Here is a 15554-nt window from a genome sequence, read left to right as displayed (position 1 = left end):
GTGAAGGACGTGAAGGCGTAGCTCTACCTTACGTCCAAAAAACTGAAGCAACTTTTCTATTGCGACGAAATACGAAAGAAGTTAAAAGAAAAAAAAGGAAGCAAAAAGTGAAGGTGAAGGCTGAAAGCCTGAAAGGCAACGCAGAGAAGACATTGACTCGAAGAAAAAAAAAGAAAGGAAAAAAATAAAGTTTGTCGGAGAGAAGACCTTGACTCGAAAAAAAGGAAGAAAAAACAAAATAATAAAAAAATAACAAAAGGTGAAGTTGAAGACCGAAAGGCAATGGGTGAGTCAGAGAGAAAATATTGTGCAGGATTAGTTCTGAAGCTGGCCTGTCCTTAATTTCTATTTATGACAAGAAAAAAGGCAATAAGAAATGCGAAGGAATAGCTTGCCAAACTAGAATTGATTTTAATAGAATTGATTCATCCAAAAAAAAAAAAAAAATTAAGTACCATCTATGTGCATCATGATAACGTGGTAAACTTGTAAACTCGCAATAAAATTAAATTCAAAAGAAAATATTTTTATGTGGTATCAGTGTCGCACAATCCTAAGAAATTTGGATAACGAATAAAGTTTTTTCTTTTCAGTAAAATATAAGAAATCGTACTCCTCAAGAAAAAAGAAATTATTAGGAGTCCGACGGCAGCCAAATAGTACTCACTGTTTTAGAGTCTAATATATACTAATCAACAAATGTCACACACACACACATAAAGAAATAAATTTATCTCTTTTTATTAGCTTAAGTTTTTTGGATAAAAGGTGATTTAACATAATATAAGAGTCAAATGTAATGAGTTCGAACCTTGACTCAGTCATACCATTCATTTCAATTAAATATTTCACATGTTGAACTTCATCTATTAAAAATAGAGTTTGAATTCACACCTGAAGAAAAGTGACAAAGTATATAATTAAATGATTAAATTAATTTATCTTTTCTTATCGATTTAAACTTTTGAGACACAGTGATGCTCCGAATAGAAGCAACCATCCATAAATGTGTAGGGTCCGTTACAATATCAAATGAATAATTCAGTACCACTATATATATATAATACGTACAGTTCATACTTAATTTCTATGAAGCTTTGCAAGCGATCTCGTGTCAGTAGAGGAGGGATGATGGCAAGTCTTTCTCCTTATATTTGCTTTATGGTACTCATCAGCTTGCTTATGCGCGTGGAAGGACAATCTGGCCGTCTAGCCCATGACGAAGGTGAGGGTTTTGTATCCTCTTTTTATCTATATATACACAGTATCAGGATTTCAAAGAATTTTCAAGCTAGGTATCCTACTGAGTAGAGTTCTTCAATTCGATCATTGTTATCACTTTGTAATTTACTTTGTTAAAAAAATCCAGATCCATATATATGTACATAATACATACAAAACTTTTTGCCCATATATTAAGACCCCATCCACAGCTAGAGTGAATGCGAGAAGAAAGTTAAATGCCATAGACGAAATATGAGAAATTCAAACTTAAAAAAAAAAAAAATTATAACAATAATTTTATGCAGTTTGAAAAAAGTTTTTCTTGTTAACCCAAAATATTTTCAGTTGGGTCAAAATTTTCAATCATACCAAGTGCCAAAAAAAGAAAAAAGAAAAAGAAGGCGGTCGGAGTATGGCATGCATTTAGCATCTTGCAACATGGTGAACACATACATCTTTGCTCGTCCTCAAGAACAATCTTGAATTTCTTTCTTTATGTATAAAATAATCACGTGAGTTGCGGCCGGTATAAGCCTAAAGATGTGATATTTGAGAGTAAGTCTATAATTATAGAAACTAATAATAAAATAAAGAGATGAAGAAAATAAAAAAAAATACAGAGATTAAGGTGGTTCAGCCTATGGTCTACATCCACACGTTAAAACCTTACTCTATTTATAGAACTTTACATGTGATTTGAATAAGTTTAAATACAAACAAATCATTTAGATTAAGGTTAACAAATCCATTAATCTACAATAATCAAATCATCTAAATCCATTGATTTATGGTATTCAAATCAATAATTATCTCAAAGGATTTATATCTTTTAACATGTCCTATAAAATGAATGATCCGTTAGCGATCATTGATCTTGAACATCAAATGACCGAAGAATGTCTACTATGGCCTGAATTAGAACGTCTGTTACTATGACTGAAATTTTGACTTCGACAACTTTGGCCAGTATCAGTTGCTTTGACCAAAATTTTGACATCGCAACTTTGGCCGGAATAGAGTCAATTATGGGTATGAAACGGCCTTCATGGCCACACAAATGCCTCTTTAGTGTTTTTTATTTATTTATTTTTTTAACCGATTTTTCTTTGGTCTCTTCTTCTTCTTCTCTTTCCTTTTTTGCTTTTTTTTTTTGCTTTTTTTTTTTTTTGTCTCCTTTCCGATCAAGTACAAGTAAGCAAAATTTATGGTGAGAACATTTGCAAAAGTATTGACTATATATATATATATATATATATATATATATATATAAAATTAAAATAGACTCTCATATCTCATTTCGTTTTCTGATTCCATGTGAAAATCAAAGACAAAATAATAAAAAAATAAAGGGAAGCAAAATAAAATTTAAAAAAAAAAAATGAAATTCACTAGATTGCGTTAGTCTATAGCTTTGATACCATATAGAAATTGATAATAAAATAAAGAGATGAAGGAAAGAGATAAAACACAGATATTAAGGTGGTTCGGCCTATGACCTACATCCACATGCACGTTAAAGCTTTATAGACTACATTTTTCCTTCATATTTGATATGAGTACAATGCTCTATTTATATAGCTTTGCATGTGATTTGAATAATTTCAAATACAAATATATTCCTTAAATTAGGGTTAGCAAATCCCTTAATTTACAGTGATCAAATCATCTAAATTCCTTGATTTATGATATACAAATTAACAGGTATCTCAAAAGATTCTATTCTTTAATAGTAATCGAGCAGATTTGATCCTAATATTAACTATTCGAGCTCCGTTAAAAAAAAATTAAAAATTAAAAATTTATGGTGATCATAAGTAAGAAAAGAGGAGAAATAAATATGTAACTTTAACTTTATTAGATGTAATTTAGATCTAATATAAATGCCACTGATTAACTGACAGAACTGTTTATACTTTATCCCCTCTTAGCAATATCTAGTCCTAAAGTACTTTAATTAGTTAATAATTGCTGATAATATCACCTATTAACTGGAGAAGTTTTAATTTACTTTGTTGGATCTTGCGAGATTCACCAAAACATTGATCAAGAGAGACTTTTTCAAGATCACTTTGAGAAAAACAAAAATACTTCTAAAACCCAGCTTGATTATTTGATGGCAGTTTAAAAGAAATTATAAAAGGCAGTTCGATCATGAAAACTATTCATTTAATTATATCTTACATTAACAAAAAAAAGTTAAAAACTTTCAACTTTCTTCTAATTTTTCTTTTCTTTTCTTTTTTTCTAGATTTTTTTTCTTTGTTTTTGGTGCAGGAGTATTACCATGCAATAAAAAAAAAGAAAAAGAAAAAAGAAAAAAGAAAAAAAGAAAGTGTAAAGCGAGGGAAAATTTTCTTAATAAGCTTGATGTACGTGTGCAGTTGAAGCCCTCCGAGAAATAGCTGGACAATTAGGGAAAAAGGACTGGAATTTCCGCGTAGACCCATGCAGTAACGACTCAAGCTGGGCGACACCACAATCGGACTTGAGGCCATTGTACAACAATACTGTCGAGTGCAATTGCTCCTACCCAGGAGGTGTATGTCACATACAAAGCATGTAAGCTCCCTTCGACTAATGCTCCGTTTGTTTCGACGTAAAATGATTTCTGTCGTAAAATGATTTTGACGAAATAATGTTCGAACTCAGAACTTTTGGCTTTGATACCATGTTAAATCATCACTTGTTTCAAAAGCTGAAACTTATAAGAATAGGTAAATTTACTCATTTAATCAATACTTTAACAGTAATCTACAATTTTATTTCTTTTAAATTTTTGACATGCAGATTTCTTAAAGGGCAGGATCTTGCTGGTACACTTCCACCAGCATTGGTGAAGCTATCCTACCTTAAGGCCATGTAAGAAGAGCTTCTAATTATTTGTTTTTCTTGTTATTGCCAGAAATTAGACTTAGAGCTTCTATGCTAACAGCACACTTTTCTCTTGCTGATAGTGATCTCAATAGGAACTACCTTAGTGGTACAATACCAAGAGAATGGGCTTCCACACAGTTGGAATATCTGTAAACAACTTACTAAAGTTTCATGTCCAAGGTTAGCAAGTAAAAGCTAATTATTGAACTAATAGAATGAATCAAGTGCAGGTCCATCAGTGGAAACAACTTATCAGGACGTATTGACTACTTGGGAAAGATTACCACTATTAAAGCTATGTATGCTCTGGATCTCTATGTTAAATTATTAGGGTTAAATACCTCTAAGGTTTCTGAGTTTTGACAACTTTATTTTTTAGTCCCTGAGTTTCAATTCGCATCACAGATGATACATCAATTTTGGGAAATGACCAAATTAGTACATCAGTTAACTTCTCCGTCCAAAAATTAACGGTCCGCCACATGTCAACCTCAGAAGTTGACACGTGGCATTATATAAAAAAATTAAAAATTAAAAATTAAAAATCTTTAAAAATTAATTAAAAAATTAAAAAAACTAAAAAAAAAAAAGGGGGTGGCCGACCACCCCCATTTTGGCCAGGGAGGTGGCCGGCCGGTCTGGGGTGGCCGAACCACCCCCATGTGGTGGTTCGGCCACCCCCTGGACAAAAATAAAAAATAAAAAATTGGGGTTTAGGGTTTTGCCCTTGGGGGTGGCCGAACCACCCCCGTGGCTCTTGGGGGTGGTTCGGCCACCCCAAGGGCAAAACGAAATTTTTTTTTAGGGTTTATTTTTCCCGTTTTGCCCTTGGGGTGGCCGAACCATCCCCGTGCCCCTTGGGGGGTGGTTCGGCCACCCCCAAGGGCAAAACCCTAAACCCGAATTATTATTATTATTTTTTTGTCCAGGGGGTGGCCGAACCACCACATGGGGGTGGTTCGGCCACCCCAGACCGGCCGGCCACCTCCCTGGCCAAAATGGGGGTGGCCGGCCACCCCCATGGTGGCCAAGAGCCACCCCCTTTTTTTTTTTTTTTTTTAGTTTTTTCAATTTTTTTTTAATTTTTTAATTAATTTTTAAAGATTTTTTATTTTTTATTTTTAATTTTTTATATAGTGCCACGTGTCAACTTCTGAGGTTGACACGTGGCAGACCGTTAATTTTTGGACGGAGAAGTTAACCGAGGTACTAATTTGGTCATTCCCAAAATTGATGTATCATCTGTGATGCGAATTGAAACTCAGGAACTAAAAAATAAAGTTGTCAAAACTCAGGGACTAAAAAGGTGTTTAACCCAAATTATTATGAGGTTTCATTTGGTTTAGCCCTGTTGTACTCATAAAGGACTGTATTCCAGGACCATAGAGAGCAACCTGTTTTCTGGACCTGTTCCCCCTGAGCTTGGGAACTTGGTGGACTTGGAGAGACTGTCAGTGTTTCTTTCTTCCTTGTTTCTTTTTTCATAATAACATTTGATTAATCATTTTTATATTCTCAATGATTTTCGGAATAATGTACCATTAGAGTTGGTCAAACCGGTCTTAAGTTTTCATCTGGTGACTGCAGCATTCTTAATGCTAACAATCTCACAGGAGAGTTGCCTGCCAATCTTACTAATCTGACCAAATTAAAACAACTGTAAGTGCTTGTAATCTTTTCCATTGCTTTACTAGCAGTAACTTTAGATTTTTCCTTGAAAATATTCAGCTTTTTATTTCACTCAATCTTGATTCCATTTGGCCCACATGCAGTAGGATTAGCAGTAACAACTTCACTGGAAGAATGCCTGACTTCTTTCAAAGCTGGAAACAACTTCAGAAATTGTATGTGATTTTTTCAACAATACTATTTAAATATCTTCTACCTGAAATTTTCAGGTGTAATCTAAATCCATTGGAATTGTGTTCTTAACAGAGAGATCCAAGCTAGTGGTCTTGAGGGGCCTATTCCTCCTAGCATTTCTGTCTTGAGTAATTTGACGGAGCTGTGAGTTCTGCTTTCTAAGTTAACATTCTTGAGTGCATAATCTCTACGATATATTCATGTGATTTTTAAACTAATAAAATGCATTGCTGAACGCAATAACAGTTTTTGATGATGCTATTCTATGCAGAAGGATTAGTGACTTACTAGGAGAGGGTTCACCTTTTCCGCCATTACGAAACATGAGAAGCCTGGAAAAATTGTAAGGCATTTTTATGTTGTGAAATGCTCTGCAATTGAAATAATGCATCTCTCGTAGCAACACTTACATGAAGTTTGTTTATGGTTCAGGATGTTGAGGAATTGTAATATCTCTGGACCAATCCCTGCATATATCTCAGAAATGGCACAGCTGAAAATATTGTAATTCTTTTCTCTACTTTTTTAGTGAAGAACATGGAGACTAAGACATGCATAATAATATTTACATTGAAATGTGTGGACTTCTCCTACTAGGGGAGCTTCTTGCAATTTGATAACTTCTGAAACGCTAATCTTTGACATTCATAGAAGTTGGAGACCTTTTAATGTTAGCTTGACAAAATAGAATGTAGTATTAGGTGTTCGTATTTCAAGAGAATGGATGGCGTCTGCTTTATAATGAATGTGATATACAGTGCCATGATAGAATGTTAGCCAAGTACACATATAGATTAGTAAGATAATGAAATTGCATTGGTTTGGAACACCTGTACATCTCATTAGTTTGGTATGACATGAAAGCCTCTTGCATTTTCAGGGGTGTGCTGAATGACTGAGTTTTACTGCATAAAACACTCTCATTTAGGAAACACACATATCTCTTATGTTTACCACGTTCACTCAAAAAATTATTTATAATTTTTGGTTCTTACGACATCTGTTTTTCTTCCTTTCATTTTTTTTTTCTTTTGCAGAGATCTCAGCTTCAACAGATTGGAAGGAAGAATTTCAGAGTTTGGAGTTCTAACAAGCTTGGATACCATGTAAGCAATCTAAATTCATGAGGAAGGCTAACTTACAGCATTATGTCTAGGAGCCCTGTCAGTGTGTTAAGCTTGAATAAGGCATTGACTTCCTAAAACAATTCCGCTTTTGCATAGATGACCCTAGCTTTAAAAAATAAAAAATTCAAACAAATTCAACACCCAATCTGAACGTTTGAATGTTTAAAATAGTAACAATCTGAACGTTTCTGACGGCAATGTGATTTTGTTGATGGTGGGATAGATATCTGACAGGAAACTTGCTCGATGGGCCTATTCCAGAATGGATCAAGAGCAGAGATAGCCGCTAGTATGTTTTCCTCTGTAACTTGTACATTAATTTTGCATGAGATTTCCATTCATTTATGTAGTACACTTATTTTGGACTGCAGAAGCATATTCATTTAAGTTGTAAACATCATGCCTTATAGATCTAGATACATATACATGAAACCCTACAGTGGATGGTACTTCATCACATGACCTCAATAGGTGTCAGTTGTGGGAACATTCTCCCATGTCCAATGGGTGAAATGATCCCATTTTGCTGTCAACTTATTTCCATCGTCCTCTATGTAGTGTCACCTAGACATAGCGTCAATTTTTCATTCCATAGTTTGATGTTTGTTATTTATATCTGGCAAGTTTACCCCATTATGCTATGCCACTAGTATTTGTTTAGCTTTGAAAAGACCCAGTGTGAAGTCTTAGAAATGTTGTGATGTTGTAAATAGATCACAATGCTGATTTAGACTACTCCTAATATATGGCCTTTCTCAGAACATCCATAAAGATGGTATTTAACTATATTGTTTCATTGTATAGTTATGGTAAGAAGGTCTAAAGAGTTTGTGTCAACGGGTGGTTAGTAAGGTAATAAGTTTGTACAAAGTTCTCTGGGCTATGAACTCTTTTTGATACAAAATCCATCTAAATTAGATCAATTTAAATATAAACATCATTATTTCAATATGGTTCAATAAGCTTTTTTTTTTTTTTTTTTTTTTGTTTCCAAGGACTAAAAGAAATTATGTTTTCGTGCAGTCAAATAGACATATCTTATAATAATTTTTCCACGAGCTCTGCACCAAATACTTGTCCAGACACCCTGTAAGAAATTTTTTCCCCCTTAATAGAAACCTACTTGAGCATTACAACTTTGCTTTTTTCATCTACTTGTAATTTTTATTTGTGGAAGTAACTTGTTTGTTATTCAACAGAAATTTGTTTAGAAGCTTTTCTGGATCGAACAATTCGTAAGCATCTAATTTGTTAAATTTCAAAGAATGAGCCTCTTTTTTATTTTCTATATTTCATTTCAATTTTGTTCTTAACATACTAATTCTTCTTCCTTGTGCTATATTTTAATGTAGAATACTTACAGAGTGTCTGAAGAATAATCCGTGTTCAAAAGGTACATTTGTTAGAACCAAAACAGAATTTTTGTTTCTTCAATTTTTTTTTTTTATCAAAAAAAGAAGAAACTGTTCAATCTTTTATACTGCATAACAACAAGATTAAACTATCAAACATAATCGAATCTCTTCTATCATGTTTGTTTGCATCTAATTACCTTGTAATGATACTCTGTAGATCATTACTCATTGCATATAAATTGTGGTGGAAGGGCAACCACCATTGGCGACATCGAGTATGAAGAAGATTTAGAGCCGGGAGGTGCAGCGAAATTTGTTCGCATGAGAGATGATACTTGGGGCTTTAGTAGCACTGGAGATTTTTGGGATGTTTGGAGTACCTCAAAGGACTATTTAGTAGAAAATGTATCCAAGCTTAGAATGAATGACTCCCTACTATACATGAATGCACGTCTCTCTCCTCTTTCTCTAACATATTATGCACGCTGTTTGGCAAATGGCAATTATACTGTGAAACTTCATTTTGCTGAGATAATACTCCGAAGCAATAGATCTTTTTACAGTGTTGGAAGACGGATGTTTGATGTTTATATACAGGTACAGGTGGTCAATAAGATTTTTTTTTTTTTTTTTCTTCTTCTTCTCTATATGCTATAGAAGATTATTTAACTAAATTACTTTGTTACAGAATGAATTGGTGCTAAAGGATTTTGATATTGAAAAGGAAGCACATGGAGTTGACAAAGCAGTCATTAGGAATTTTACAGCAGTTGTTAAGAATAAAACGTTGGAGATTCGGTTTTATTGGGCTGGGAAGGGGACAAAAGATATCCCAAAGAGAGGAACATATGGTACTCTTATATCAGCTATCAACATAAACTCTGGTGAGTGAAATAGGTTGTACATTCTATGTTCCTTCTTTTACATTGTGAGACATTACTGGTCTATGCCACTCTCTTTCTCTCATACTAACTGTTAAATTTATCAATTTTCCATGTCTTTTGCTCTAGGAAAATATTGACAAAATAAAAGATGTTTTACACATAATGGATGCGCAATTCCCATCTACTGGGTGCAAAATAAAATACTTGAAATAAAGTTAATGCATAGTTTGGTGGAAGACTTATCCAGATTTTTGTCTTATAGCTTTCTTTTTTTCTTCTTTATTAGTTAATCTATGTCTTGAACCATCGAGAAGAATCCTATTTTACACAAGATTCACCTATATATACGTCTATGCTATTACATAAGAAAAAAAATGTAGTCCTACAATCACTGTTCTTTGCTACCTTTTTCTGCAGATTTCAACCCTCCCGATGACAAAAAAAAGAAGATATTCCTTGCAGTTGGAGCTACATTTTTTGTGTCAATCCTTGTTTTTATGATTTTAGGAATTCTTTGGTGGAAAGGCTATTTAGGAGGCAAGACATCAAGGGAACAAGGTAATTTTGTTCAGATGCATTAACTAGTCAGAGCACCCAAGCAGTCTAGTAATGTTTTAAGATGCAGTCCAACATCTTTGTTAGGGAGAGAATCACTAGGAAGTCTACTAAGAATACATTTATATACATATTTGGATGCCATTTTAGCCCAAAAGCTTAAGCTATTGGGCTAAGGTCCACTTAGGTATATTAACTACTCACTTTCTTCTTCTTCATTTTCTCAATATGGGACACAACACTCAAGTGCACTTACAACAATCTTAACCTTGTTCCTTCTGCAGAGCTGAAAGGATTAGATCTACAAACTGGTTTTTTTACCTTCAGACAAATTAAAGTTGCCACAAACAACTTTGATGCTGCAAACAAGCTTGGGGAAGGTGGCTTTGGATCTGTATACAAGGTAATCTACTATTCCATCATTATCTTGTTTCTTTGTATGAAAGCATTAAATATCTTTTTCTCTTCTCTTTCAAAATGTTTACTAGACTGTTACATTTTCAGATAGAGTTTATACATAACCAATAATGCATATTATGCTTTAACTGCAGGGCACGTTATTAGATGGTACCATAATTGCCGTTAAGCAACTTTCTTCTAAATCAAAGCAAGGAAATCGAGAGTTCGTGAATGAAATAGGAATGATTTCTGGTTTACAACATCCGAATCTTGTTAAACTGTATGGATGTTGTATTGAACGAAATCAATTATTGTTGGTATATGAATACATGGAAAACAATAGCCTTGCACATGCTTTGTTTGGTAAGCTTTGTGTTTGATCCCTGGCATGTATATTATATTGATTATAAAAAGAATAGGAATTGCATGCCATGAATCATATAGGTTGAACTTAAATGTTTAATATCATTGATTGAGCTATAAAACACCAATTGCAGGTCCAGAGGAAGGTGATGTGAAATTGGACTGGCCTACAAGGCATAAAATATGTGTCGGCATAGCAAGAGGTTTGACTTTCTTGCATGAGGAATCACCATTGAAAATTGTTCATAGGGACATCAAAACTACCAATGTACTACTGGATAGGGATCTCAACCCTAAGATTTCTGATTTTGGATTGGCCAAGCTCGATGAAGAGGAGAACACCCACATTAGCACCCGTGTTGCAGGAACAATGTGAGCTACCTTTATCTCTTTCCTTCACTCTAATGTCAAATTTTTCTTTCGTTCTTTTTGTACAAAATATGCATCATAATGTCTCTAAAGTCAAGTTTATTGCCTTAAAGTAAATCAGAATAAGGTGGATATTGAAGTCTCCATAAATGAGTTCTAGCATGTGCATTACTGTGTAAAAAGTCTTGGCTTAAGTATTACTAGTAAGCTGTTTATGTTAGCCATCGGCATTTGTGACCTAATTGCACTCTTATTAGTATCCCTGCTTCACAAATTATTTTCTAAGCATGATACACATGGTGTTATGGTCTTCTTTGACGGGGGATGGACTGTGGATTATTGGGTTAGTTAGTGCGTGTGATAATAGGGTATTCAAGATACCCTGGGCCTCTTAAGGATAGAGTTATTCGAGAAACCCTAGAAACTCCTAAACAACCACAGGAGTTGAATAATATTTTTCTTCTTGATTATTCATTCTTCAATACCCCTATTAATAGGATTACAAAGCTAGAATTACGGGACGATAATTAAATAAATATTACAAATTCTAAATAATAAATATTAATTCTTAAGGGAGATAAATTTCTTAATTTCCTATTAGAGATATTGTTTTACGAGCAAAACTCCTTATTTTTCTAATAATAATAATAATCTATTATTCATTCCAAGTGACAATTAGACTATTACCTTATTTAAAAATCTAACCTAATTATTCTATTAAAAAGGCCATAAATATAATTTCAATAATCCCCTTGTCACATATCCTAAATAAGTAAGTAACACTCTTACCCTCTTCAAATGGACCATGTCCTCGAGGTCTTAGAAATATGCTCCAATTGTTGTCGGACCATTAATCCACAAAGAAGCAATGCCTTCTCCAACAAGATATGCCAGTACTGTATCGAGGTGGCCCCATAGACAAAATCCGGCCCAGTGTATGTTCCACAAGTCTTAATGGACTCCAGCTGTCCTTCATTTTGGTGAAAATCAATCATGCGCTGCCACCTATCCTTCTTCTTATTTGTACTTTGTTTTTTTGTCCTTCGTGGTCCTCTTCTTCTTCTTCTTTTCAAGATCTAGCTTCTTCTTTGCAAGGACCTGCAACGCGCCTCTTTTGTCCCAACTACAGTTCCTTTCCATTTTCCTTTAACAGCAGATTCCAGGTTTGCTTCTCTTTCAACGAAGAATCCGGAACTCTTGGATACTGCCATAATCCCATTCAATTTGCCCTCATCTGCACAGTCTGGATTTCCTTCTCTCCCCTTAGAAATTTCGGACGACCTTCCTCCTCCGCCAGTGAAGGCCGAAATTGCTCCTCTGTCCATCGCTTGCGGGAAAAACTCCATGTTTTGGGTGTGGCAAGGTCTGGGTTGCCGCTCTTCATGCCGGAATCTCTGTCCTTCGCGTCATTACCGTCTGGGGGACGTCTGGGTGGCCGAACAAATAGCCCGGAGGAGAACTTTGCGCCGCTGGACCCGTCGGAGCTCCACCCATCCTTCCGGCTCCTGTTTCTTGCCGCCAGCCAGGGAACGACGCTCTGGGCCACGGCCCAGTTTGGGTCGGCTCCCCGAGCCTCCTTCTTACTAAACGCCAAATCGCCGAAACCGTGAACCCCTGGATGTTGGCCCTCAGCACCTGCCTCTTCTTCTTCGGTCCTCCGTTGCCCATTTTGTACCTTGCCCGTTTCTTCGTTCTGAACCAATCTATGCGGAAGAAATTGGGTTTCCACAACGGGGGCGGTTTTCTTGGTTTGGGTCTTTTGTTTTGTGGCTGACAATGGGCGGTCTTGATGTGTGGGAAACGTTGGGTTGAGGAAATCGTGAAGAGGGTGGCTGGGTTTTGAGGTTTCGGGGGTGGGTACTGTGGGTGATGGAGTGGCTGGGTGATGGATGAACATGGTGGCAATTTCAGAGGTGTTGGTGGGGCTGTGGGTTTGGGCAGTGGTTGTTTTTCTGGAAGATTTTCAAGGGGTGATGGGGGTGGTAGGGTGGCTTTTGTGGGTTGTTGTTCGGGTGGGTTTTCTAAGGGTGATGGTGATGGTGGGGTTTCTTGTGGGTTGCTCTTCTGCACGGGTGACTTCTGGGCAGGATGGGTCTTCTGCACGGGATGGCTGGAGCTTGGTGGCAAAGGCAGCCATCATCTCCTCCATTCTTTTGGCAAGTCTGTCGCCCATAAGTTGCCACCTGACGTTGAGAGAACTCAACTCGTTCGCTATACGCTCTAATATTTGGTCCTCCATGTCCCAACGAAGCTCTGATACCAAGTTGTTATGGTTTTCTTTGAAGGGAGATGGACGGTGGATAATTGAGTTAGTTGGTGCATGTAATACTAGGGTATTCGAGGTACTTGAGGCCTCTTAAGGTTAGGGTTATTTGAGTAACCCTAAAAACTCCTAAACAATTACAAAAGTTGAATAATATTTTTTTTCTTGATTGAATATTCTTCAATACCTCTATTAATAGGGTTATAAAGCTAGAATTACGAGACGATAATTAAATAAATATTACAAACCCTAAATAATAAATATTAATTCTAAAGAGAGACAAATCCCTTAATTTCCTATTAGAGATATTGTTTTATGAGCAAAATTCCTTATTTTCCTAATAATAATAATAATCTATTATTCTTTCCAAGTGACAAATAGATTATTACCTTATTTAAAAACTTAGGGCATAAATATAATTTTGATAATGCCCTTGTCACATTCCCTAAGTACGTAACACATGCTATGATCTACAAACTTAATACTTAGTTTACCATATGATGCATTTTACCTCTAATTGTTACTCCCCTCCTCATACAAGGAGTATGCAATAAACAGAAGATTGTATTTATATGTTCAGGTTTCCCGTATGGCTAATGGTGCATGATTGCTTTTATTAACAATTTGCAAGGACAAATATCTGTAACAGATACAGTTAGTCCTCCACCAAAATAAAATATTAAGTGCATCTATCGAGGCCTGTAGTAATTAGAGTACGAACTCTTCTTTCTGTTGGTTGAACTGTTCACTTTTTCGAGTGCAATAAACTTGTGAAGAGATAATGCAAGCTTTATTTATGGCACTGACTACTTGTCAAGATGCCAATAAAATTACTAAGATGGGAAATCTAGTACCTAAAATTATTTTCTTATGGAGTTCTTTGATAGTGAAGCTTTTAGCCTCTGACCAATGAACCCTTACTAATAGAATAATTTTTTTGTGCAGAGGATACATGGCACCAGAATATGCATTATGGGGCTATTTAACATATAAAGCGGATGTCTATAGTTTTGGAATTGTTGCATTGGAAATTGTCGCTGGGAAGAACAACATGAAATTTCGACCTAACGAGGATTTTGTGTGCCTTCTAGATTGGGTAAGATAGGTCTTCGTCAATTTATTCTGATACATGAAACTAAACGCATAATTTTGAGCCCCAATCAATCAATTAATGATTTATCTATTTGGCTTTGTCATTGGATTTTCCTATATCATTGATCTTCATCAAAAGTTTCAATTTGCACACTAGTTTATCTTCATTGAAATCAAATAACATATGTTAATCCATGTTGACAACATACGAATATCATGAATGTATAACAAATTTCATTTTTGTTTTTCATTGTAAGTTATTAGCTTTTCATCCAAGATTTGTATTTATTTTGCATTTTCTTCTCTATTCTTATATAGGCCCTTGTTTTACAACAAAAAGGGAACTTGATGGAGTTGGTGGATCCAAAGTTGGGGTCTAACTTCAGTAAAGAAGAGGCAGTAAGAATCATTAAAGTAGCTCTATTATGTACTAATTCATCGCCAGCACTTCGACCCACAATGTCTGCAGTAGTGAGCATGCTTGAAGGCCGTACTGTTGTTCATGAGTTGATCATGGATCCAAGTATTTATAGCGATGAGTTGAGATTTAAGGCTTTAAGAGACCAGTTTGATCAAATCCTAGGAGAGAGCTCAAATACCACTCAGAGTCTCATTCAATCATCAGATGCTACATGGATTGGCTCCTCTGCTGCATTATCAAATCGATCTTAGTTTTGAGTAAAATGACCATAAAATTGCCCTCCTGGCAATGAAAGGTTTTTGCTTAATGAGAAGAAATTATATTGAATCCTTTGGTTTGAAAATATTTGTGTTTGGTTACCAGTCTTGGGTAAAAAATGTTGTAACATGAAGTTGAAGATACATTAAGTAGTAGATATTCTCCCTTTTTACATGATTAAGATATTTGATATAGTAGCTCATACTATGTTCTAGTGGCTTTACCCTCCTAAGTGAGTTATCTTGGAACATGCTGTTATAGCGAACAGAGGTTTCCGGGCAAAGTTTGTTGTATTTGTTACAAACATTTTTTTTTTTTTTAAAGTATTTAAAACATATTACTATTTCTCAAAATGTTTATGAGTTTTTATGAAGAAGACAAATCAATTTTAATAATTTAGTTTTAAAGTGTTTTGACCGTTTATTTTTTTCTTCTTAAAGAATTATGACGGTTAGTCATAAAATCTCAAAATATAATTGTTGGGTGTTTATAAATCATTAAATCTTG

The 15554-nt window shown here is 35.1% G+C and overlaps 1 protein-coding gene across 1 annotated transcript; it reads left to right on the top strand.

The window, feature by feature from the left end:
* The first annotated feature begins 1103 nt into the window (after positions 1 to 1103).
* Positions 1104 to 15320, top strand: LOC133868343 (probable LRR receptor-like serine/threonine-protein kinase At1g07650). The gene is made up of 24 exons (XM_062305196.1): positions 1104 to 1225; positions 3606 to 3783; positions 4012 to 4083; positions 4179 to 4247; positions 4329 to 4397; positions 5477 to 5548; positions 5686 to 5757; positions 5871 to 5942; positions 6034 to 6105; positions 6233 to 6304; positions 6394 to 6465; positions 6999 to 7067; positions 7312 to 7377; positions 8112 to 8177; positions 8288 to 8323; positions 8441 to 8481; positions 8661 to 9040; positions 9132 to 9327; positions 9745 to 9885; positions 10167 to 10285; positions 10434 to 10644; positions 10779 to 11016; positions 14222 to 14372; positions 14687 to 15320. The coding sequence occupies exons 1-24, from the start codon at positions 1129 to 1131 to the stop codon at positions 15038 to 15040; spliced, it is 2985 nt and encodes a 994-aa protein (XP_062161180.1). The 5' UTR covers positions 1104 to 1128; the 3' UTR covers positions 15041 to 15320.
* Positions 15321 to 15554: the final 234 nt, after the last annotated feature.

Source organism: Alnus glutinosa, chromosome 5, assembly GCF_958979055.1.
Source record: "Alnus glutinosa chromosome 5, dhAlnGlut1.1, whole genome shotgun sequence".
NCBI lineage: Eukaryota > Viridiplantae > Streptophyta > Magnoliopsida > Fagales > Betulaceae > Alnus > Alnus glutinosa.
This window is presented reverse-complemented; position numbering and strand designations above follow the sequence as displayed.

Coding starts and splice junctions, on each gene's coding strand:
- LOC133868343 (XM_062305196.1), top strand. CDS start 1,129: ATGATGGCAAGTCTTTCTCCTTATATTTGCTTTATGGTACTCATCAGC. Junction 4,248..4,328: donor TCCACACAGTTGGAATATCT/GTAAACAACTTA, acceptor AATCAAGTGCAG/GTCCATCAGTGGAAACAACT. Junction 14,373..14,686: donor TTGTGTGCCTTCTAGATTGG/GTAAGATAGGTC, acceptor ATTCTTATATAG/GCCCTTGTTTTACAACAAAA.